Here is a 23,861-nt window from a genome sequence, read left to right on the forward strand (position 1 = left end):
GGCTGCTGCAGAGCGGGAGGAGCGCATCCATGGCCCTGTACAACTCTGTCTACTTCATCGTCTTCTTCGGCTCCCGCGGCTTCCTCATCCCCAGGCGCGCCGAGGGGGCCACCAAGGTTAGTCAGGCCGTGCTGAGGGCCAAGGTTCAGAAGCTGGCCGAGAGCCTGGAGTCCTGCACGGGGGCCCTGGATGAGCTCAGTGAGCAGCTGGAGGCCCGGGTCCAGCCGCGACCACGACCTGGGGGTTCCTGCTGACCAGCGCGCAGGGTTGTTGTCCTTTCCTTCTGTGACCACGGCCAGAAACCATCCTCAGGGAATGCCCCGGATTTGTAGCTCTCTTAGGAAAGGCAGCACCACATCCGGTGTGGAACTGAGTGCAAAGTATGAGAAAAACTGCGCTGTGAGTGGATGAGTCCTCATGGGTCTTCTTCCTCAACGTCCTGACAGCCTGCCTGGACTTGAGTGCCAGGGACTCTGACTTGTTGGTCCCAGAGCAGTGTGTGACCCGAAAACCTTTTCCTATGTCAAACACCTGCTTGGCTTCACACAATAGGGCAGCTGCTGGTGTTTTAATATTCTTTTAAGGTCCCTGCCCCTGCCATGATGGTTTGAGCTGAGGATGGAGGGGGTGGCACACACTTTGTCCTCCCCAAGGCTGGCTAGGATTTGAGGTCCTCAGAGTGCCCTGTGAAGACCTCTCTTCCAGAGTTTCTAATACCAAGAACTGGAATGCAGAGCAAAAGCAGGCTCTCTCTGAGCTTGGTAGGAGGGTTCGGGACCCACTGAAGGACCAGGGCTGATGTAACCTCCCCTTCCTGTCCCCTGAATTCACCCACTCATGGCCAGCCTGGGTATGGTGTGGAACTTACCAGGGTGGCTTCAATCCAGCCCTCCAGGTACCCCGAGAGAAGTCACCCCAGTAGTCATCTAAGCCCTGCTCCTTTGCATGAAGAAGCTGAGCCCAAGAAAGACGTCAGTTACTGACATCTCAGTGTAGACAAGAGAGCAGTGACTTCTGAGTTCCATGGTCCTGGGTTTATGACCTGCTTGGCCGACTACATTTCTGAGGCTGGCTTCCTGTTCTGTAAAACAGACAATAAAACCTTAGCCTGCTGTGAGATAGGGGGGCTGAGTTCCTAACACAGTGCCTGGCTCGTAGTGTGGCTCCTGGATGGCTCGCCAGGAAATTCACCAGGGAATTCTTTAGAAAGGCAGGTTTTGGACCTCAGCCTGGGATTTATAGAATCAGGAACTTTGGATGTGGGGCCCAGCACGTAAATTTAAACAAACCCTCCAGGTGACACTAATGCACACTGAGGTTTGAAAGCCACTACAACCAAGGTTACTTTTTGATTCCCTCAGTAAGCTTTGTCACTAGGGGCTCCTGGTCTTGAGAATCATTCACAGAAGGTCGGGGACAGACTGTCCCAGAAGCCTAAGAAAGAATGCTGGAGTGTGCTTGTACTCTAGCCAGTGCGTCCTGGGGTAATTTCTGACCAAGTGAACTAAGAGATGTAGCACAGTATGCCCTGTAGAGGGCAGTGTTGCCTACTCATTGTGGAAACGTACAGAAATGAATGTGAATTTATCAGAAACCGATTTTTCTGTTACCTTCCCCGAGAACTCCAGACTACCTGTTTTTTAATTTATTTTAAGTTTTTAATTTAATCACTGTTATTTGAATTTAATTTTATTTAATCACATTTAGGAAACAATAAGACTAGCATATTTCTAAACAAGAGACTGATGAGGCTCTTTTTTTCCCCCAATACTGGGGACCAAATCTGGGTCCTTGATCTATTGAGGCAGGGACTGGAACCACTGAGCTAAATCCCCAGCTTGTCTGGTGGGGCTCTTTTTAAGAGATGAGGTTGAGTTTGATTTTCTAAAGTATTTCCTTCAGAGGGGACTTTTTCCTCTAGTGTTTTAAATTATCTTTTTAAGAAAGTGTGGGAGTTCTGCACAGAGAGAGCAGGAGCTGATTTTAAATTTGTAAATTGATACTTGACTTGTGAGATATAGAAATGGTGCAGTAGGCTGGGTGTGGTGGCTCACGCCTGTAATCCTAACACTTGGGAGGTTGAGGCAGGAGGATCGCTGTGAGTTTGAGACCAGCCTGGGCTACATAGTGAGTTCCAGGTCAGTCTCAACTACATAGTGAGACCCTGTCTCAAAAAACCAAACAAAACAAAAGAAATGGTGCAGTATATTTATCCTGAAGGTCCTTTGCTGGAAGATAACACTGCATGTGGGAAGAGAACCTATTTAGTTCAGGAAAAGAAAAATAAAGAGGCACATGAAAGGAACTCGTAGACCTTGGGAAAATGATGTCCCTTGAAGTCATGTCTTACGGGTGACAGGCAAAATAGCTTGAGCCATTTTATGGACCTTAAGAAACCTGTCAACTGCGTCTAGGAAAATACTTAGAATTTCTTCAGTTTCCATTCCTTCAAATATAATGTTGAATCATCAGTTGTAAAGTCTCTGGAACCACATACAAAAGCCGTATCCGCATTCCCGAATTACTTCCTATGCTAGGTACCTTTGCCACGCACCCCCCTTCCCAGAGGTCGCTGTGTGTCAGAGGAAGTTTATTTTAGCACCGGGAGTTTCTATATTTTTACTTTTCCTATAAATAGCAATTTGTCTGTTTGCTGGTTTAAGATTGACATCGGCTTCCTTTAAAACTGGTGCTCTTATTCTGGACTGCTTTGCACAGATAAAGTGAGTAGTACCTTCTGCACTGGGCAGGACCAGAATGCATTACAGCAAAAACGTAACAACCATTCCCTAACCCCATCATGTATTAACATTGGGGATTGAGTTATGTTTTTCCAATGCTTGCATTGTTGCAGCAGCAACAAGGGAAAACTTTTCCTGTCCCTTGAGTATTTTGAGTTTAATGTCTGCTTTGGAAACCATACTTGCATGGAGTAGAAATTCAATAAATGCATTTGACTAATTTAATTAATGACTTGACTATTCATAAGAATTTGTTGATAATGAAAGATCTTCCATCCTCTCATGTGTCTGTGATAAAGTGAGGCCTCTACCAGGATTTAGTTAAGTTCAGTTAAATTGATATTACTTTCTTTTATGGGAATGCAAATAGGGCTTTTTCTTAAGGCCTTCATTTTATAAACAAACAGGCTGAAAGGGTATGTTGCAAAGGAGAAGGGAGAGGGGGCATTTGGATTATAGGTGTATTTTGCAAAAATGTCAGGGTTTGAAAAATGCACACGTTTGTACTAAATGTTGAAGCATTTCTCTGTTTCTTGGGTTTATAGTCATTTGGGTTATTTTGTTTCACAATAAAGGAGACTCATTTATTTCTGCATTTCAATGATTTAATAAAACTACATCCTGCTCCATTAAAAAAAATAATCCTTAGCAAACATTTTGGCTGTGAAACACCAGTTATTTTCAATATGGTAAATGTCAAAGCCGAAAGTATTTACTGGGAGAAAAGAACAGAGTGGAGTGGTGTAGAAACCACTCTGGATCAGATACGTCAAACAATCAGCCAACTTGATATGTTTCTCGTGCAATAGCTTGCTGTGAAAAGAAAGTAGAGGGAATTGAGCAGTTGAGATAAAGACATTGTGCAGAGGTAAATGGGGATACAATTAAAAGTAGGAACTTCTGAATTCATTTTTTCCCACTGTAGCAAAATTACTCCTTTCCTTTATTGAAGCAAAATGCTCATGTTTCAAACTTTTTGATCTTTCTATAATTATGTGGTCTCATGTTTGCCTCTGTATGAATTAGTAGCTTAGTCAGAGGCCAGATATTCACTCGTTTTCACTTAGAACATTCAGTATACAATTATATGAATCGTTTTTTAAAGTAATCAATTCATATACAGGAGCTCCTTTATTATCTAGAAAATGGACTTCTAGCACTCTCAGAACCTTTGTGTATACTTCCAACCTGGGAAGTAATCCAAAGGATGCCTAGAATCAGTCCAGATTAGCTTTAACAAAACCCAAACTCTAGAGAGAGGCAGGCAGGGAACATGAGGGACATCTTTTTCAGGAAGGCAAAACTTTTGCAGAAATCCCTGAGGGACTTCACCCTGTAAAGCTCAGATTTTGAACTGTGCAAGGCAGCCTGGGAAATGTAGTTTTTCAGCTGAGGATCGTGCTGCCGTGAATATACCTTCAGTTCTGCTGGTAAGGAAGAAAACAGAGGTGACCATTGGATGGGGATGGGGTATAAAGCACCCCAAGTCAAAGCTTGTTGTTGTTGCTGCAGGCAGCTGGGGGACTCCTGTTCTTTAAGAGCCAGTCTCTGCATCTATACCTTAGAAATGTTCCTGGGTCTGGACGTTGCCCTTTTCAATACTGCACAGGACCCTATCTTTGCTGAAGCATATGGAATTCCTGTAGCAACAAGTGTTTTTTCAGCTAAGTGCAATAAATTTGTGGAGTTGATGGGTTGGGATGTTACTTTTTCCTTCTGGCAAACTCATAAGGGGAAGTAAGCCTTGATGAGGTCTGGAGTAGGACAGTGAGCCATAAGATCTGGAAAAAATCTCTCAACAAGCCGAGAGTTGTCAGGAGAAAGGAAATAGTGCTGCTAAATCGAGACCCATGTGGGGGCAAGGATGCAGGTTGGGGTCCTCAGGATCACCACACCTGATTGGCATCTCCGTTGTGCTCTAGTCTGTGTGGATAGAGATTCTGCAGAGTGTGAGGTTGAATCTTGTTTGGTATGTGCGGTGTAACCCCAGAAGTAGGTGTGCAGGCCTGTTGGCTACTGGGTTTGTCCTAGAGCTTTGGCCAAGGGTCACAGCCAAGGCCTCTGCATCCCTTATGCAAAGGAACAAGCAGATCCTGGCTGCATCCAGTCACCAAATTGACCAAGATAGCTGTAACTGAGAGAATCTTATTGTGTAGCATGGGAAGAAGGGGTGATACCTAAATCTTTCTTTTAAGTGAAAAGCTTCATCTTCTGGGTGCCCTGGCTGACATGCAAACACTAACTTCTGTCTTCACCTTATTGTTGAACCTGCGTGTTCACCATATCATTTAAGAATAGTATGAGGGCAGGGGTAAGGGGAAAAAATGAGAATCAAGACTTGTCATGTAGAGGTACAAGATCCCAACAATGAATATAACTGTACTGTATCCCTAAAATGTTCCAATAAACTCAATTAAAGCTGAAAAAAAAAAGAATAGTACTTTCCCCAGTGCCTAAAGTGACATTTTGATATATAGAAAATAAATGTGAAATATTTAATCATAGCGAGCATTTATTGAGGTCTCACTAGGTACTGTCTTAAGTTCAATTGATCTGCGTTATCCCATTTAACTTACAAAAATCTTATAAGGCGGATGCTGAAATGACCCTATATTATTAAAGAACTGAAGAAGTCACACGGTGAGCAAGAGTACCCCAGGAATTGAATTTGGGCCACCTGACTCCAGGGTTAGGCTCTTAGCTATTCTTAACGTAAGTATATTTTCCTGATAAAAGATAATAAAGAGCTCATGGTGACAATAATATTAATAACAAAATTGACAGACTCATTCACTCATAAAACATTTACTGGGCACTCACATTGTACCGTGTTCTGTCATTTGTGAAAAAATACGGACTGGGTTCTAGATCCCATGACAGGGACAGTCTAGTAATCTAGGCGGCATAATCTTATGCCAGTAGGTGAATCAATAAATTATAGTTTGGCAAGTGGCTACTACTTGCATTGAACAATGTGAGTGTGATTTGAAAGTTATGCAGCTTCAGCTTTGATCATAAAAACACGTGTATGCGGATATTTTGTAATGCTGCCCCAGATGTCCCAAACACAGCAAGATACTTGGTTCCCAAGCACCTGGGATGAACAGATGTGACGTGTAAGAACTTTTTTTTTTTTTTTTTGCTCATTGCTGATGTGCTGGAACTGAAGGTATGACTAGAAGAATTACTGGGTTAGCAGCCTTTTTCAGATCTTACTTAAAAACCTCTAAAATGAAGCTTCTTGGGGTCATTCCATCGAAGCCACTACAGACTCTGCTTGTCATTTTCTTCCGCTCAGGGTGTGCATGGAATTTCCGTCTAGTTATGGACAATATTACCAGAAACTGTGAGTGAGTGGGAACAAGAGTTTGGGTACTGTAAAATTATGCAAGAGAACAGTGTTTTGTCTGCGGATGATTTATTTTCAACATTGTCCTCTGAGATTCTTTTTTAAAGGTTTAAAATTTTTAATTTATTTTTTTGGTACTGGGGATTGAACTCAGGACCTTGGGCTTGCAAGGCAGGTGACAGAACTACTGAGCTACATCCCTGGCCCTGAGATTCTTTTTTGTAATAATACATTTTATTTTATTTTATTTTATCCCATTCTCCCCAAAGACCCCTCCCCTCCCTATGTACAAAAGCTTTGTTTCCATTTTCACTTTTTTTTTTTTTTGTACCAGGGATTGAACTCAGGCCCTTGCACTTGCGAGGCAGGTGGCAGAACCATTGAGCCAAGTCCCCGACCCAATTTTCACATTTTTCTTATCCCTTCCTCCCTTTCTCCCTCCCTCCTCCCTTATTCCCCTTCCCATTTGAACACTTTCTTCCCATTTCCCAACATCCATTATACATTTCAGTCCTTACTTCTGTAAAAAGTATTGTTTAACTTTCATTCTTTCTAATTTCTCTGTAGAATTTGACATTGCTGTTTTTTCTTTTTCTTTTTTCCTGATGACTGAATTCAGGGAGTGCCAGGATACCTCCTTAATCTCTTTTATTTTTATTTTTGTTAGGGTCTTGCTAAGTCCTTAGGTTACTCAAAATGGCCTTAAGATTTTGATCCTCCTGCCTCAGCCTCCAGAGTAGCTGAGATTACAAGTGTGAGCCACCAACTGGGCCGACTACCTAGTTCTTAGAGCTCTTATCTGTCTTGTGTTTTGTGACACTGGCCTTTGTCTTTCGCGCTCTTAGCTTCCTTGATAGCTTTTCTTTTTCCTCCATTTCTAAACTTCAAATACTCGCTGACCTCAGACAGAGTGAGGCTGCTTTCCCACTTCTGCTATGCAGTCCCCACCACCTGTTCTGGACTGGATGTTGGCATGGATGGATCCAGCTCTAAAGGGTCCTCTTGGGTCAGTTTGAATTTGATAGGTATTAGGAGAAAGACAAATGAAATCACTGAACAAAAGAGAATGTACCAAAAAACAACCCCCCCCATAAAAACCTAGCTGTGCTCCTACTACCCTTGATTTCACCCAGATCCGGTCTTGCTTGAATCTGAGTGTCTGAGAGCCATCTCTTCGTATCTCTTGCTCTTGTCATCGGATACTGTAGGAACCAGCCCACCAGCCTGAACCTGACGAAGATAAAACAGAGAGACAGAAACAGGCTAAAGCCTAAAGGGCGGGGAGTTCTCGTCTCCCCTCAATGGAGGGGCCCCGGTGACTGGTGCACCTCGGCTTTATTCACTCAGACACAGCACAGAGCAGTTGCTCCACAGGGCTCATCTGTCTGCCGCCCTCCTACTTCTCTGTGTAAACAACTTAATCCCGGGTGCTTTTACTTCTTCTTGCTTCCAGTCAGCACGAGTCAGCGCGCCCTGCCCTCTTTCTTCTCAGTGCTCCCCAGGAGGCCAGTTAGTGTTCATTCTCCCCATCTGATCTCCCACATTATACCTTTTAACAAAGATAGTGGTGCCTAACCCAAACCCTGAAGGAGAGAAGCCATCTCAGATACCCTCACGGATACCATCTCCCTGCAGTGGGTCCTTCTGCCTTTGTCCAAGGAATAGGTGAACAAGCACTCTTGGTCCTCATGGAGATCCTGGCCCTGCTCGCCCAGTTCCACAGCTGTCCCACCTCTGTCAAGGCCACGTCAGTATCTCAGTTGCCGGCCCGAAAATTTCTCATCTAGCCTTCCCCTTTTTTCTCTGATACACCTTTGCCAAAGTAGATATTTTCCATTAAATCTCTTCTCCACCCATCTTGATCTACTTTGCTGTCACTGCAACCTTCCCAGGTTTTACCCAACACCCACAACAACCCGTAAGCCAGGGTTTCTGCTTCCAGGCTCATTTCCCTCATGTTCAAGCGACATTCCAGTCATTGACTCAGATATGTAGATCTTGGATTTCCTCACCTTCCAATCTCTCGGGACATAACTACATCCACACTTTAGTGGTAAGTTTCAGTATACACTCCAGAAAGGTGTCAACTTCCTGTGGTGTCTATTTCAGCAATGTATTGTGGCTGTGAAGAGCTAAGATCACTTTCTTCTGCGACTGTAAAAGGTGTAAGGCTGATGGGGGAGGTCCTGGAAGGAGGAGGAGGAGGAGGAGGAGGAGGAGGAAGAGGTAGGATGTGGAGGGGGAAAGCAGGAGTGGGCAGGAAGTCATCACTATGTTAGTGTCCTCTGTGACACTCAAGGCCCAGGGCTTTTGTTCTGTTTGTTTTTTGTATATTTTGCACCACTGGAGACTAAACCCAACCCCTCTTCTACCACTGAGTTACATTCCCAGCCCCTTATATTTTTCATTTTGAGACAGGGTGTCACCAAGTGGGACTTGTAGTCCTCTTGCCTGGACTTCTCAAGTAGCCGGGATTACAGGTGTGCACCTCTGTGCCCAGGGGCCTAGTGGTCTTCACTGACCTGGAGAGGCGAATGGGACCCTCACACACCCCGTGCTTGGTGATGGTAGAGGCCAAGGAAAATTGATTATCTGTTGAATCTGGTGTCTCACCCCCGTGGGCTCTTGAATGTATGGAGTTGGTATAAAAACTCAGGCCCAGTCGTAGGCCAGCACTAACTCTCTTGCTAAAACTGTCGGGCTTTGTGACTGAATCTGAAACTTACGGTGCTGATAGTGAAACTTCTGGCCTCGGAAAGCTTCCTCCCCTAGGGTATGTCCTTTATCAGGGGCACAGCTAAAGTGGGGAAGACTTCATGGGTATCTGGGGTACCTTTTCTGCCTTTCTAGCCTGGCCACTTCAGCAAGCTTTCTCGTCAAGATTGTCATCCACATTTCCTTCTCAGCACACAAGTGGAGGACATCATTTTCCTCTGGCATGCAGGAGCTCAAAAGAGACATTTTTTTCCCTTGGTGGTCTGCAGTGAAATTGACGTTGGTCCCTGCCCCTGCCTTATTTGTGGAAAGACTTTGGTCTTCTTTGCTCTTTCTCAGGAATGGTTAATCATGGCCAAGGGTAATAACCTGTCTTCAGACACTCAATTTAGTGTCTCCTCCTCCTCCCCTCCCCGTCCTCCTCACTGGCCTCCCCTTCCCCCGCCCCCTTTCCCCCAAACCCTGGGCCTGGTGCATGCTAACAACTGGCTCTACCCCGGAGCTCTCAAACCCCAATGTACCCTTGTACACACAAATGTGAGGTTTCTGGGCTGTAACTGCTGCTTCATCTCACCTTAGTTGAGTGACCTTGAAAAGTGGGAAAGGGTGAGATTTAGCCCAAGTGCACAAGGAGAGGAGCCCAGAGAATCTTTAGGAATATGATGGAAAGCTGGCAGGTGGGTGGTAAGATTGGCAGCAGGAATTGTGAAAGTTCATGTCACTGTTCACTGAAATGGAAAGCAAGGTGAGTGGTTGAGATGACCAGGGAATGGGGCACCGGTGGTGGTGAGCTGTGTGGAAGAGTGGGAAAGAGACTAGGCGGAGGCATCAAGGGACATCTACAGACAGGCAGTGGCGAGTGTGTTTTAATTATGTAAAATGGGGAAGCATAGTTTTTGTCCTAGCAGGTGTTGGCGTTCTTATGTGCACATACAGCAGCTCTTCCAGCGAGGGAAGCACAGAAGGAATGTATTAAATGCTAGGAGGCTTACAGAGGCTCCAAGAATGTCAGAATCAAGCTGGGGGACAGTACAGCCAAGAACAACACCCAAACCACTGCTCCAGCAGATCCCCCAGTGCCACCGTCCCTGCCACACACAGACTCCGGCTCCAGGACCTTTGCCACACTGCCCTTTAAATGGGTCACCTCTGGCGCTGCCATGTCCACCGCCCCGCGTGAGTCTCTTGTGAACTCACGGGAGCGTGGGTGTGTCTGCTTGGCAGAGACCAAGTCAGGCGTCTGTGCAAGGAAGGGTGGGCGAGTTTCTGATTTCTGCTTCAAGGTCGTGAACCCGGAATGGGGGAGTTTCAGGAATCGCTGGAAAACTACTCAACAGATGCTGAGCAAGAACGAGACATGTCCAGGTCACCTGGGAGAACAGTTCATCTTTTTTTTTTTTTTTGGGTACTAGGGATTGAACTCAGGTCCTTGTGCTTGTGAGGCAGGTGGCGGAACCACTGAGCTACATCCCCAGCCACCAGTTCATCTTTTATTTATTTATTGGTGTCAAACATTTGGACCTCAAATTTATGCTGCCCAAACTAACACATCTGTGTTAAAGTGTGGCGGAGCTACTGTGTTATAGCTGCTGGGTGTTTTGTTGTGGCAACAGGAGCTGGGTTGCCAAGGAATTTCATAAAGACCTCCATGCCTGGGAATGAGTTTTGTTTTTTTCTTTTTAAACATATTGTGCGTTCCTTTGAAAAAAGGAATAAGAAACAACCAGGAAGTGAGTCAAAGCTGCCTTTTCCTTTATGACCTAGGCCCTAGAATGAACTGACCTTGAAACCCTAGCCTTTGTGGCTCTCTACCCAAGGGTTGACACATAACATTTGAATTTCCTGCTTCTTTGTTGACTGTAGGTCAGACCCATTCCTTATATATTTTATTTACACCCTTTTCACTATGATTTTCAGTCCAAGATGCCAAATTTTGGGGGGTACAAGGTACAAAAATCTTTTAAAGACCAAAGGATGGAGCAGACTGGGCCATTCCAAGGGACTGAATGGCAGGCTTGGTAGACCAGTTGGCTTTGCTGCCACATTCCCACTGAGTTGCTCTGAGCCACTATGAAGCAGGGTACCCTCCCTCCCCTGAAAAATAGCTGTAGCCCTTGTTCAAAAACACACCAAACTTGGTCCCTATTTTTTTTCCAGATTAATAAACTCCCTTTGGTCCATATAATTACTAATAAATAGGCTCCGGGGATTCATTCATGGGGACTCATTTATAAACTGGTCTCATCCACTCATTGGATGAGTATTTACTGAAGGCTTGTGCTGTGCTAGGCACTGGTAGCGCCTACAGTCTGGTGGGACATTAGACAATAGTGACGTTCTTCATGGACTATGGTGGTAGTGATCGAAGAGGAAGAAAAACACCAGAAAGAGTCTGTCTGCAGGACAAGCAGAGGCAAAAAGAGCAAGAAGCAGGTCTAAGGGGAAACTCAAATGTAAAAGTCAGATGTTCAAGCTGACTTTAAACAAATCATCCGCAGAAGAAACACCCTTACGAATGTGTAGCCTACTCAGGGGACAAAATAAATTGGTGTCCTTAATTGAAAAATTTAAGGACATTTTACTGACCTGTCCTGTGGCAGTGCAGTTTCACCGTACTAGGGCAGCATAATGTTGGTTGTCACCATAGGACTCGACTTTGCTCTCTCAGTCCCCACACTGGCTCCTCCTCCAGTGTGTGTGTTTTTTTTTTTAAAGCTATGTTAATTGTTCTACCCTGTTCCTACTTGCTCATGCCTCGACCTGGGAGCTGTGGACATGCCTGGCCTTCATTGTCTGTGTTAAATCAACCAGGAGAATGCACCCAACATCTACACACACCTTAGTTGTCCACTGCTGTCCAACCCAACTGCTCCTACTCTGGTCCCAACTACCATCATCTTCTGCTTGAAAAGCAGCCATTCTGCTTTCCTCCCAACCTGTTCTCCAGTGCAGCTGGGTGATCTTTTCAGGTGCATCTTTGCTGACATCTCTTCAATGGCTTCTCATTGTCCTTAGAATACTAAGTTTTAGGTTTCCAGATCCCTAATCTGAACTATGGTCCCTACCCATACTTCTAACTTCATCCAGAGTCACCCTCTTACAATTTATGCAATTTTTAGGGGAACCTGGAAGGTTCTTTCCGCCTGGTGATCACTCCCGAAAGCCCACACCTCGTAAGTGCAGCTGAGCTTTTGGATCTCTATTTAAACTCACAGGGGACACGTCCACAACTTGGGGGAGTTTGTTCCCATTACGCAAAGTTCAAGCACCCTGCTCTCCACCTTGGAACAACTTGTTCCACTTGTGATTGCTTGTTTGCAGCTGTCTGCCCCACTTGAGCATGAGGATTTATTTACTTGTATTTATTTTTTACTAGGCTGCCTCCTCCACTGAAGTATAGGTTCTGTGTTTAGTTCTGGGTTGTTAATGTGTGGCCCAGGGCCCAACAGAGTGCTTGAGAATATGTGTTGAACAAGGAAAGAAATACAAGCACAATAAGTCTTTAAATTAAAAAAAACTGTTACAGTATAAAGTACATTGCCAAGATTGATGGGTTGAATGTGTGCTAAGAGGGATTTGGACGAATGGCAATGCATCTTTTTACTACGATATTTTACATTGAAACATTCACCATATTTTATGATCCCCCCTTGATCAAATGTGTAGGGCGGTTTCTGTGAAGTAAAAGCCCAACAGCACATCCACACCCGCCTTAACCACCAGATCTGCTCCCAAGCAACTTCCACCTCTTCCCCAGATTCAAGGGACCTGGGAAGATTAACTAATGTTTCGAGCTGATTCAGGAGGAGACAGCTAGGACTGCACAAAGTGGGGAGATGATGCGGTGGGATGGCGTGTCCCACCGGGGGTGGGATCTCAAGGAGGCAAGGTGTCTTCTACAGTAACCAAAAAAATGTAAACATGTACCATGCTTTCTGATCATACCATATTTATAGAGTCCACCCTCAAAAATGTATACATAAGGAAAAACATATCCATATTTTAATAATAAATTTATTGAGACATGAGATTAATACAAGTTCTTTGCTCTCTACAGTTACAAGAGGTGCTCAAAGGAGTAGCCATTAGTTTCCAGATATTTATTAGTACAATGAGCTGATGAAGTGTGTATGCATTTTTAGTAGACTCTGCGTATAGCATATAAATACATATACAAGCATATATAAACACAGTAATATGGAAAGACCAAAGATCTCAGCCTGCCCTTCCATTATGTCTTCTTAAAGGTGGAAAAAATTTCTTTCTCTAAAGAACCACTCATACTGATCTACATCTCCAGCTCTTTTTTAATTTTTTTTTTTGTTTTTTGTTTTTTGGTACCAGGGATTGAACTTGGGTCCTTGCGCTTGCAAGGCAGGCCACCGAACCGCTGAGCTAAATCCCCGGCCCCTAATTTTTGTTTTTGTACTGGGGATCAAACTCAGGACCTTTGCACTTGCTGTTCAGTCAGTGCCGAATAACTATCTCTTGGGCCCTTAAAGGACTTTCTCTTGCTCCTCAGTGAAGTCTTAGCTCAAATATTGCCTCTGTGAGGCCGTTCAAATCTTAGTTATTACTACACTCTTTCTCACCTGGTTGATATTCCTCACTTTCATTTGCATTTGTTACATTGTAGCACTTGTCACAATTTGCAATGATCTATCATCATTTATTTATTATCGGTCTTCTCTCCAAGAGAGCGGAGCCCTAGCTAAGGCAGGCTCATCAATCTCTATTTTTGAATAAATGAATACCATTTAAGTTTCTACAGCTAGAACAATGGGGACCATAATGGGAAGGCAGTAAGGGAAAGCGCCGTGGAAAGGACGGGCTTTGGACGTCTGCAAGTGGCTGGGTTCCAGGATAGCATTGAATTTCTGCAAAGCCTCGCTCGCCTGTTGGCTGGTGACAACACCATCTAGCCTGCAGGGGGCGCTCGAAACACGCCCTCAAAGGAGAACTCAAACTACATTTCCCAGCATTCCGCGTACACCGACCCACTTCCGGAACCCACGACCAACATGGCGGCATCTGGGGAACACGAGAGTCTTCCTGAAGATCCCCAGCCCTCTGTGGAGGAGGAAACCAAAACGTTTAAAGACCTGGTGAGAGTGGGTGATGGTGATATCTCTTTTGGACTGCTGGAGGTAGGCCCAGAGAGGGCTTAGTCACCTGAGATTCCAGCTGGTAGCGTACAAAACCGTCTCCGGGCCTACTTAGGTTTGCTGCTGTTTCCGAAGCTCAGATAAACCGCCCAGAATTTGGTTGCAGGGCTGCTGGCCCCTGAGAGCTCCCATTTGCCCTTTTCTCCACTTGAGTGTGGCGACGTTTGGTGTCGTCTAGAAGGTTGCAAGAATCGATCTTTGTTTTTTTGAATCGATCTTTTTATAGCTGGAGGAGCTTTGAAGTCAAACCAACCAGGTCTGAATTCTGACCCAGGCAAGTGTCTCTTGGTGCCTCGGTTTCTACACGTGTGCGTTGGGGCGATAATAATTACTTACCTGGCAGAATTGTGATGATTATATTCGCTAACGCACTTGGAGCCCTTGGCTTTGTCTCTGATGAATGAAAAGAAGTCTTGAGCAGCCTTCTCATGGCACTCAAAGTAAAAGGCAGGATTTAAGGTGTGCACTTCGTATCTTTTAAATCAGGTGTAAGGGCTCTGCCTGTCATCTGCAGAGTAGCCCAAATAGTCATGTGAAAAGGAGGGAGACTAGAGAGGCTGAGGCAGGAGGATCACTGTGGGTTCAAGGCCAGCCTGGGCTGCACACTGAGTTGAAAGCCAGCTGGACTACATAGCAAGACCCTGTTGCAAAAACCAAGAACCCCCCCCATCAAATGGGATGTTCTGTTCTTTGCTGAGGTATTTTTTTCTTAATTCTAAGGGTGTGACAGATGTATTGTGTGAAGCTTGTGACCAGTTGGGATGGACAAAGCCCACCAAGATCCAGATTGAAGCTATTCCCATGGCCTTACAAGGTTTGATTCTTAGCGCCACAAAAACATTGATCGTGAAATTCCCAGGTGTGGCCTGTGAGCTTCCTGTCTAGCCTCATTCTCTTCCTTCCCTGTAACACTGGTGCTCGGCCACACTGCATTTCTCTTTGCATGCTGCGCTTGTAAAACGCCATCCTCTTTCCTCATGCAGGTGTACTCTTCCCTTCCTCACTTCAGGTTTAACCCCGGCCTCACCTCTGTGGGCCTGGCTCTTCTGGCCAGTTACTCCTTCCCTTGTGTTCTCGCTGTATTCTGTAGGGGCCTGTATTTTAAAACCCTATCCTGCTGGGCACGGGATGGTGCCCGCCTTTAATCCCAGCACTCGGGAGGCTGAGACAGGAGGACTACTATGAGTTGAGACCAGCCTGGGTTACATAGTGAGTTCTAGGTCAGTCTCAACTACATAGTGAGACCCTGTCTCAAAAACACCAAAAAAAAACCAAAACAAAACAAAACAAAAAACCTATCCCATAGTAACATATTTGTATGTTTGTCTATGTCATCATTGAATTTTGAATTTGTCCATACAGAAACCTTCTGTTTTCTCTTTTTTCAGTCTTTCTCGATCCCTAATTCATCAAGTATTTCTTCAGCAGCTACTCTATGCCTAACATCACGTTGTTGAAGAGCTCAGAGAAAATTTCTTTGTATTCATTGTTTCTCTTTCTTCTAGGTCGTGATATCATTGGGCTGGCAGAAACTGGTTCTGGAAAAACAGGGGCCTTTGCCTTGCCCATTCTGAATGCGCTGCTGGAGACGCCCCAACGCTTGTTTGCCCTGGTTCTCACCCCCACCCGGGAGCTGGCCTTTCAGATCTCAGAGCAGTTTGAAGCCCTGGGGTCCTCGATTGGAGTGCAGTGTAGTAAGTGCCAAAGAGGAGAGGAGTCTTGGGGTGTCCCTGAGGTGGAGAGTGAGTCCGAAAGGAGAGGAGAAGAAAGTGTTGTTGGCAAGAGTTACTGACCTATGAGCTGATGTTGTATTTCAGCTTTGGGAAAAGCATTACTTGTGAGGGAGAGCAGGTATAAGTAGAGACAGTATTGACTTGATCACCGGGTGTGGTGGCGCATGCCTTTAAGCCCAGCACTCGGGAGTCTGAGGAGGATTGCTGTGAGACCAGCTTGGGCTACATAGTGAGTTCAAGGTCAGTCTCAACTACATAGTGAGACCCTGTCTCACCACCCCCTAAAAAAAACAAAACAAAACCCCAAAACCCCCAAAAATGTGATCAGTGGTCTATGGAGAAAGTTAAGGATGTCTTTTCTGTGCTCTTTTATTTGTATAGCTGTGATTGTAGGTGGAATTGATTCAATGTCCCAGTCTTTGGCCTTGGCAAAAAAACCACACGTAGTGATAGGTGAGTAATTGAGGAAGGTAAGAGACATAGGCAGTGGTGAATGGGAGAAAATCTACCAGTATTGGAAGAAAGTCTTTGAGGAACCGATTTTTGTAATCTTGTTTGTTTGTTTGTTTTGGTCCTGGGGATCGAACTCACCTTGCGCTTGGGAGGAGTGCCACTGAGCTAAATCCCTGGCTCTAGTTTTTTATTTTCTTAATTTTGGGGCTGTGTGTGGGGATGGTAGATCGCTTTCTTTTTGTTCTGGTTCTGAAACATTGCCTTTTCTCCTTACCCTTTCTTGGTAGCAACTCCTGGCCGATTGATTGACCACTTGGAAAATACAAAAGGTTTCAATTTAAGAGCTCTCAAATACTTGGTTATGGATGAAGCAGACCGGATACTGAACATGGATTTTGAGACAGAGGTGAGTTCTTGATTTCTTTCTTCTTCCTAGACCATCTCAAATTTCCCATTTCTAAATTTGGTTCCTTATTCTCATGGTCTTGGTTTTTGCACTTTTGGTTTTTGGGAAATTGAACCCTGGGCTTTCCCCCTGACCTACATCCCCACCCCCCCACCCCCCCTTTTTTTTTAAATTTTGCCTATGCTGGGCTCAAACTTGTAATTCTCCTGCCTCAGCCTCCTAGGAATGCTGAGATTACAGGTGTCATTACCACAGCTGGCTGACCCCCTTTTATGGAAAGCCCTGTGTCAGTTTCAGTTAATTTCAGCATCTCTGCCACCCTTTTCCATTCTTGGTGCTCTTCCTGCTGTCAGGGCCTCAGCATTTCAGAGATGAGAAATGTTGAGGCCAGAGTTTCTTTCACACCTTTAATTTAGACCTCTCTGTATACCTTGCAGTACCTTCTTTTTCTTTGATAACCTACTCCTCATTGCTTATGTTATTCTTGGCCTTTCTCTTAGTTTAGCTTTAATCTACTAATTTAAACTTCTTTTTATCTGAGTGGCATTATGTTTCTTGATGGCATCTGAAATGGTAAGTAGTAAATGCTAGCTGAACTGAACTGACTTCTGAGTCCCACATCCCCACAGTGGTGTGTTGAGTTTCTCAGTCTGCACCTTCACATGTCCGGTCACACGTCACATGTGCACCCTTTCCTCTTTGTACCTCAGGTGGACAAGATCTTGAAAGTTATCCCCCGAGACCGGAAGACATTTCTCTTCTCTGCTACCATGACCAAGAAGGTAAAATTTGCGTTTCTCTTTCTTTTTTCATGAGAATTAATACGTAAAAACAGTAGTAAAAATACATTAAAATAAAAACAGAACATTGAGGAATTGTTACACTGTTCTTGTTTTTCTTTCTTTAGGTGCAAAAACTTCAGCGAGCAGCTCTGAAGAACCCTGTGAAATGTGCTGTTTCTTCCAAATACCAGACTGTGGAGAAATTACAACAATATTATCTTTTTATTCCCTCTAAATTCAAGGTAAAGTGTTTACTTTGATCATTCCTGCCTCTCCCTTTTCTCACCAAAGCATCTGAAAATGTGTCAACTCTTGATTAGCTGAGGGTGAGATAAAGGTGGAGTCCCCGTGTTTGCATTAGGCTGCCTCTTAGGCTGCCTCTTGTGCTTATTGCAGATAAGTCAGACATTCTGGGAATTTACAGGGGATTAAACCACAGTGTTGAAGTCCTGATGTAGTGATATCATTACTTTCCAGCCCTGTCCTTGAGGGGAGTGTTTCCTTAGCTTATTATGTGTATCCCCCCGCCCCCAACCTTCCTGCCTTTTCTTTTTTTTTTGGTCAGAGAAGTCCCTACATTTGTGCTTTCAATAGCAGGACTTCTGGTTGCTGAGCTCTGCTTTCCCAGGGCTACATGGTTTGCACACGGGTCACAGTACTGGTTAAGTGCAAAGCTCCTGGGGCGTGTTTTCTCCTAGCCCTCAGGAGGCTGAGGCAGAAGGATCACCTGAGTTCAAGGCCAAGCTGGGCTACATAGTGAGTTTGAGGCCAGCCTGGACTACACAGCAAGACCCAGTCCCAACGAAGGCGGTTAATTGAGAAGCACTGTAGAGGTGTAATCCTTCCTTAGGGTGTATATCAGGTCTTCATCCCTTTCTTTCTGGTTCGATGACATACTTTGTTTTGGGTTTGTAATTTAGGATACTTACCTGGTTTATATTCTGAATGAATTGGCTGGAAACTCCTTTATGATATTCTGTAGCACCTGTAACAACACTCAGAGAACAGCCCTGCTTCTCCGAAATCTCGGGTTCACGGCCATCCCCCTCCACGGGCAGATGAGTCAGGTAAGGGCTCTTCGGGCTCATCTTACAGAGCAGAGTTGTCCAGGGAGAACATACGGCATTAATGCCGGTTTCCACAAATGCTCTTAATTTTATGGGCTTTGAAGTATGCTCCGAAAGCTTACTTTCCTTTATCAGGACAAGGAGATGCACACATTGGAGTATTTTAAGGATAGTTGGTCTGGTTTGCAAGCTCTTACATTGATTTATTTAGCCTTAGTGGCAGTGGTGATTCTTTGGTCTCTAAAGACTTTTAATAAATTATTTTCCAGCTATGTTTCTGTCATATTAAACAGTCTCTAGTTTGTATTACTATTATAGCCTAATTGTTAAATATTTTGTTATCTATTTGTTTTGACTTGTGAAGCTCCATTCTGGATTTAAAGGGAAAAACTAAACATTTTTCTCTCTTGGTTCTTGGGCTTAGTGTGTCCATTCTGTATGTTTTGCAAGATTAAACATTTTCCCATTTCTTTTTCTCACTTTTATTATTAATGCCTGTTAATATGGGGTTTCTTGCCAGAGGTTTAGCTCAATGGTTCGTCACCTGCCTTGCAAGTGCAAGGTCCCTGAGTTCAATTCCTGGTACCCCGCCAAAAAAAAAATTGGGTTTCTTTTTTAAATACTGGGTTTCAACGCATGTATTTTGATGCTATCCATCTCCCTGTGTCCCTACACCCTTTCCCTTGCCTAATAGTCTCCCTTCCATTTTCCTGTCCTGTCAGATCCCACCTATTAGAGAGTTCTCGTTTCTTTTTCATCATTTCAGAGCAAGCGCCTAGGATCCCTTAATAAATTCAAGGCCAAGGCTCGTTCCATCCTTCTGGCCACTGATGTCGCAAGCAGAGGTTTGGACATCCCGCATGTGGATGTCGTTGTCAACTTTGACATTCCGACTCATTCCAAGGTGGGTGCTGTTGCTAGCTGGGCAGTCTGGTCTCCAAGTTTATTTCTTACATGCTTTCTTAGTTGTAACTGTCTTTTTGCCCTGAAATTAGTTATGTGTCAAAGCCCTTGTTTATTCATCGTTACTGACTTGTACAGGGCTGATTGTTACGTCAGTAAATGTGAGCGAAGAGGGCCAAGGAGAGTTAGTCATTGGCTGCGCTCACCCAGAGGGGCAGATCCTGACCGGTGCCGGTCTCTCTCTAGCGGTAACAGTGTCTGCCTAGTGAATCTCAGGGTTTCTTGGCTTTGGTGCCATCACCATGTTGGGACAGTGAATGCTTTGTCCTGAGGTTGTCCCTTGCATGTAGGATTCTCAGCGTCCCTGTTCTCTGCTCCCTGGGGGACAGTGTCACACACTCTGCCAGTGTGACTGCCAGAAATGTTCCCAGACGTGGTGATGTCCCCTGGGGAGGACACGGTCGCCCCTGCTTGAGAACTATATCTCTTGGCCTCATATTTAACTACACAGATAAGGTGCTGTCTCATTTGATTTTCCCAGTACCCTTTGTGTTTGGGAATGTATCTCTGTCCCTATTTTAGAAATAGAAACCACGGCTGGGAGAGGCTGTGTTGTTTGCAGATAAAGTGTAGCTGATGTGTAGCTCTTTATCATGCTGCCTCTAACCATGGAGATATACTTTAATTTGTGTGTGTGTGTGTGTGTGTGTGTGTGTTTGTGTTTTCTTTTAGTACTGTGATTGAGCCAAGGGCTTTTGCAGGGTCTCGCTAAGCTGCCCAGGCTGGACTTAATTGCAGCTCCTATCTTGGCCTCTCAGAGTGCCTGGCCTGTTTTCTTTCATAGATTTATAGCAAGCCTTTGCATACCTAGTTGTTTATGTATAATCCATGTAACCTGAATTTATTTGTCCATTTTGCTGTAGGATTACATTCACCGAGTAGGTCGAACGGCTAGAGCTGGGCGCTCCGGGAAGGCTATTACTTTTGTCACACAGTAAGTAGATTAGCATGGGGAGGAGCAGTGGGAGAGCAGACCAGAGTGCTGGGGGAGTTCCAGAGTTCCGGAGTTCTGGTCCGGAGTTCTGGACTGACTTGAAACTTGGCTCTGCCTTTTCCTTTTCCAGTCATTTAAAAGCCTTCATCTTGGGTTTTACATTTCTAAAATGGAAATAACAATACCTGCCCGGTGTACTTTGGTATCTAGAAGGACAAGGAAAGTGGTACCTTTTTCTTGCAGTGGCCAGAGTTGGAGAGTGGTGACCTTCCCCTCAATCTAGGAAGGAGTGGAGTAACTATGTCTGATCTTTCTTTGCTAAGGAACACATTTTTATGACCCACGGCTTTTCTGTGAATAAAGACTACTGTGGTTAATTTTCTAATAGGCCACGCATCAAGATCGCTTTTGATTAGTATTTAGAAAAGGGTTCTTGTGTTCAGTATTGTTTAAAGCTGGCCTTCGATTGCACCGTTTCGTGGAGTGTCTCAGACTTAGAGAATGGACAGCTCTCTAGGCTGTGGGCCAGCCAGAGCCACGCCACTTCCCTCCCTCAGGTACGATGTGGAGCTCTTCCAGCGCATAGAGCACTTAATTGGGAAGAAACTGCCTGTCTTCCCAACGCAGGATGACGAGGTGATGCTGCTGGCGGAACGAGTGACGGAAGCCCAGAGGTTTGCCCGGATGGTAAGCTGCTTGCTCTCGTCCTCGCCAGCCTCGGCAGCGGTGCTCGCTGCACCGGATACTGTGTTACCCCTCATCAGAGCCTGAGACGATGGGTGCCAGTGTATTCCTGAGGCACAGAGAGGTGGATAGTGGGCTTTAGACCACACAGCCTGTGGCTAGTCAGCCTTTGGACCTGGTCTGACCAACGTGACCATTCTCAGCCAGTGCTCAGGTGTTGTGTTACATGTGGTGAGAAACCCTCCAGACTTGAGGTCAGAAGACCTGGCTGTGGGCTGTGGGTGTGGGCTCGGCAGGACGTTTTACCTTCCCTCTCAGGATCACTTCCTCACCTGCGAGATGGGACTAATACTTGGTGTTGGGTGAGCCCTGGAGGAGCTGGTATACGTATGACGGATAGTAGTAGTAGGGGCAGAAGCAGCCGTGGCAGGGAGAAGATTCTACAGCAAGCCTTTGGAAGTGCACGTTCTCTGCTTCCTGAGTTCTAGACTGAGAGACAGAAAAACTGCCCACACGTTGTTTTCTGAGTTGCTGAGGAGCAGGCTTAGTTTCTCTCTCTCTCCACATTGAATTTTTTGTTTGTTATTTTTGTTGATAAAAGTGCTACCTGTGCATTGGGAAAGGAATTTAGAAAATATGGAAAGGGTTTAAAGTAGTAAATGAGGCCAGGCATGTGGAACACACCTGTAATCCCAGCATTCGGGAGGCTGAGGCAGGAGGATTGCCAAAAGTTTGAGGCCAGACTGGGCTTCACAGTGAGTGCAAGGCTAGCCTGAACTGTATAGTGAGACCCTGTCTCAAAACGACAGCAACAACAACAAAAGTAGTAAATGGAAAGTTAGCTCCCCTTAGAGAACTGTTGATAACACTTGGTTATTTTTCCTTCTTTAGCCATGAGTGGAATTTGTATTGAACCCTGGGCCTTCACAATGAGCTCCATCCTCAGCTCTTTTGAAAATGTTTGAGACAGGGTCCTGCTGAGTTGCCCAGGATAGGCTTAAATTTGTGTCCTTCTGCCTGAGCCTCTCGAAGTGCTGAGATTACAGTTGTGTGCCACCACACTGGGCTGTGACCCTTTATGTCCCCACTTTAGCACCCCTAACCTTCCCTTCCCCTTCTTGGTGGCTACAAGGAATTCCATCACATGTATGTAACATGATTTACACTGATGGATGTTTGTTCTTTTTTCCAGCTTTTCAAATTTTAACTAGTATTGAGTTGCATATCCTAATGTGTGTAGTTTTGTATACTTGTTCCCTTACATTCCTAGAGGTGGAACACTTAGGCCAAGAAGCACACACAGACAAAAGTTGAATTTATAGAGAGTGCCAAATTAGAGGTAGATTTTGCCACACCCTGACTAATACTGGGCTATTTTTCCAGTTTCGTAATCTTTATTCACACACGTTCGTAGTACGTGACAATTCCATTCACTGCGGGGAGTTGGCGCATCTGTGCACAGTAGCACTTGTTTTCCTTCCCTTCCCGATCTCCGTCTTAAATCTCTGCCCGCCTGCCTGGTGGAGGTCACGCTTTGCTCACTGCTAAGGCTGGCACAGTGGCAGTTGGGTCTCGCTCCTTTCCAGGATCGGGGCTTGGGGAGTTTCTCGGTGCCTGATCTGAAGGGCAGGGGCTGGACGGCGTTACCTGCAGTGACCGTGACTCACTCACACTCGCCTTTCTGCCTCCTGCAGGAGTTAAGGGAACATGGTGAAAAGAAGAAACGCCCGCGAGAGGATGCCGGGGACAACGATGACATGGAGGGCGCCGTCGGGGTCCGGAACAAGGTGGCCGGAGGGAAGATGAAGAAGCGGAAAGGCCGTTAGTCACTGTCACAAGGGCTCGTGTCCCGCTCAGTGTAAGCAGGGATTGGAGAGGAGAGACGCCTCCACTGGAGCTCCTCGGGGCGGAATCTGAGTCGTCCGGCAGCTGGAGCTGCTCAGCAGTGGGGCACACACCCCTCTGAGCGGGGTCATCGCTGCCGGCTGGTGTTGACGTGCGGATGGCAAGACTAGCGGTTCTTCGGCTTCAGCTCCCTGCGCTCACTTCACAGACCTTTTGCCTTTTTCAGCTGTAGGTCAAGGACTTGGGTGACGGACACACGGCCGGTCACTGTAACTCAAAGACGATTGTAGTTAGGCCAGTTGAGCTTGTGCTTCATGGGCCCCATGTAAAATAATAAACTTAAATATTATTTTGAAAAGATTTAGACTTCTTGGAGACCTTGCTATTAAAGGGCTTTTAGATTTAGGTGAGATTTTGCTGCAGGGTATGCTGGTGCCTTTAATCCCAGTGCTGGAGGAGGATTGCAAGGTTTTTTTGGTTTTGCTTCTTTTACGGCAGGGTCTCATTTTGCACAGGCTGACCTTGAACTCACAGTGATTCTCCTGCCTCAGCCTCCTAAGTGCTGGGATTACAGGTGTGTACTACTATGCCTTGCCAGGATTGCTAATTTGAGTCCCAAGTGGGCAGTTCAATGAGTTCTCTTCTCTGAAGAAAAGGTAAGAATGTGGTGGTGAAGCGGCTCATTTATTGGTTGTTTTCAATTAAAGTAAACATAAAAGGAGCAGTATGATGGTTAGCTTTGAAGGGGAAGTTCTTAAAAGGACACTGTGTTTTTCTTGGGGGTGGAGCAGATCCCATTAGTAGGACCGTAAACGTCTTTAGCTCCCTAAATACATTCACTCCCATGACTCCCAGCTCAGGCAGGTGTCAGGAAGACTGGTTTATCTTGTGGTCTCCTGTCCCCTGTTGACACGAGTAGCAGCAGTGCATGAGCAGCGTGGGGTCGTTCCGAGACCTGCTCTTGTCCCCTTGTCGCTGTTGCCTGTGCTGAGCTGGCAAAGAAGTCACCAATGGCCCTGGAGGC

The 23,861-nt window shown here is 45.4% G+C and overlaps 2 protein-coding genes across 2 annotated transcripts in view; both read left to right on the forward strand.

Annotated features, from left to right (window-relative positions):
- Positions 1 to 826, forward strand: part of Apold1 (apolipoprotein L domain containing 1) — a 2,909-nt gene extending 2,083 nt beyond the window's left edge. The window contains 2 exon segments of the mRNA XM_010638398.2: positions 2 to 223; positions 225 to 826. Of these exon segments, the coding sequence (XP_010636700.2) occupies positions 2 to 223; positions 225 to 411 (409 nt within the window). The 3' untranslated portion in view covers positions 412 to 826.
- A 12,958-nt stretch (positions 827 to 13,784) lies between these two features.
- Positions 13,785 to 23,180, forward strand: Ddx47 (DEAD-box helicase 47). The gene is made up of 12 exons (XM_010638399.2): positions 13,785 to 13,910; positions 14,691 to 14,784; positions 15,476 to 15,664; positions 16,085 to 16,156; positions 16,444 to 16,562; positions 17,273 to 17,344; positions 17,470 to 17,586; positions 18,265 to 18,411; positions 19,178 to 19,315; positions 20,238 to 20,308; positions 20,866 to 20,995; positions 22,687 to 23,180. The coding sequence occupies exons 1-12, from the start codon at positions 13,827 to 13,829 to the stop codon at positions 22,816 to 22,818; spliced, it is 1,365 nt and encodes a 454-aa protein (XP_010636701.1). The 5' UTR covers positions 13,785 to 13,826; the 3' UTR covers positions 22,819 to 23,180.
- The last annotated feature ends 681 nt before the right edge of the window (positions 23,181 to 23,861 follow it).

This window comes from Fukomys damarensis, unplaced genomic scaffold (genome assembly GCF_012274545.1).
Source record: "Fukomys damarensis isolate Sample0158 unplaced genomic scaffold, DMR_v1.0_HiC HiC_scaffold_19, whole genome shotgun sequence".
Classification (NCBI taxonomy): domain Eukaryota; kingdom Metazoa; phylum Chordata; class Mammalia; order Rodentia; family Bathyergidae; genus Fukomys; species Fukomys damarensis.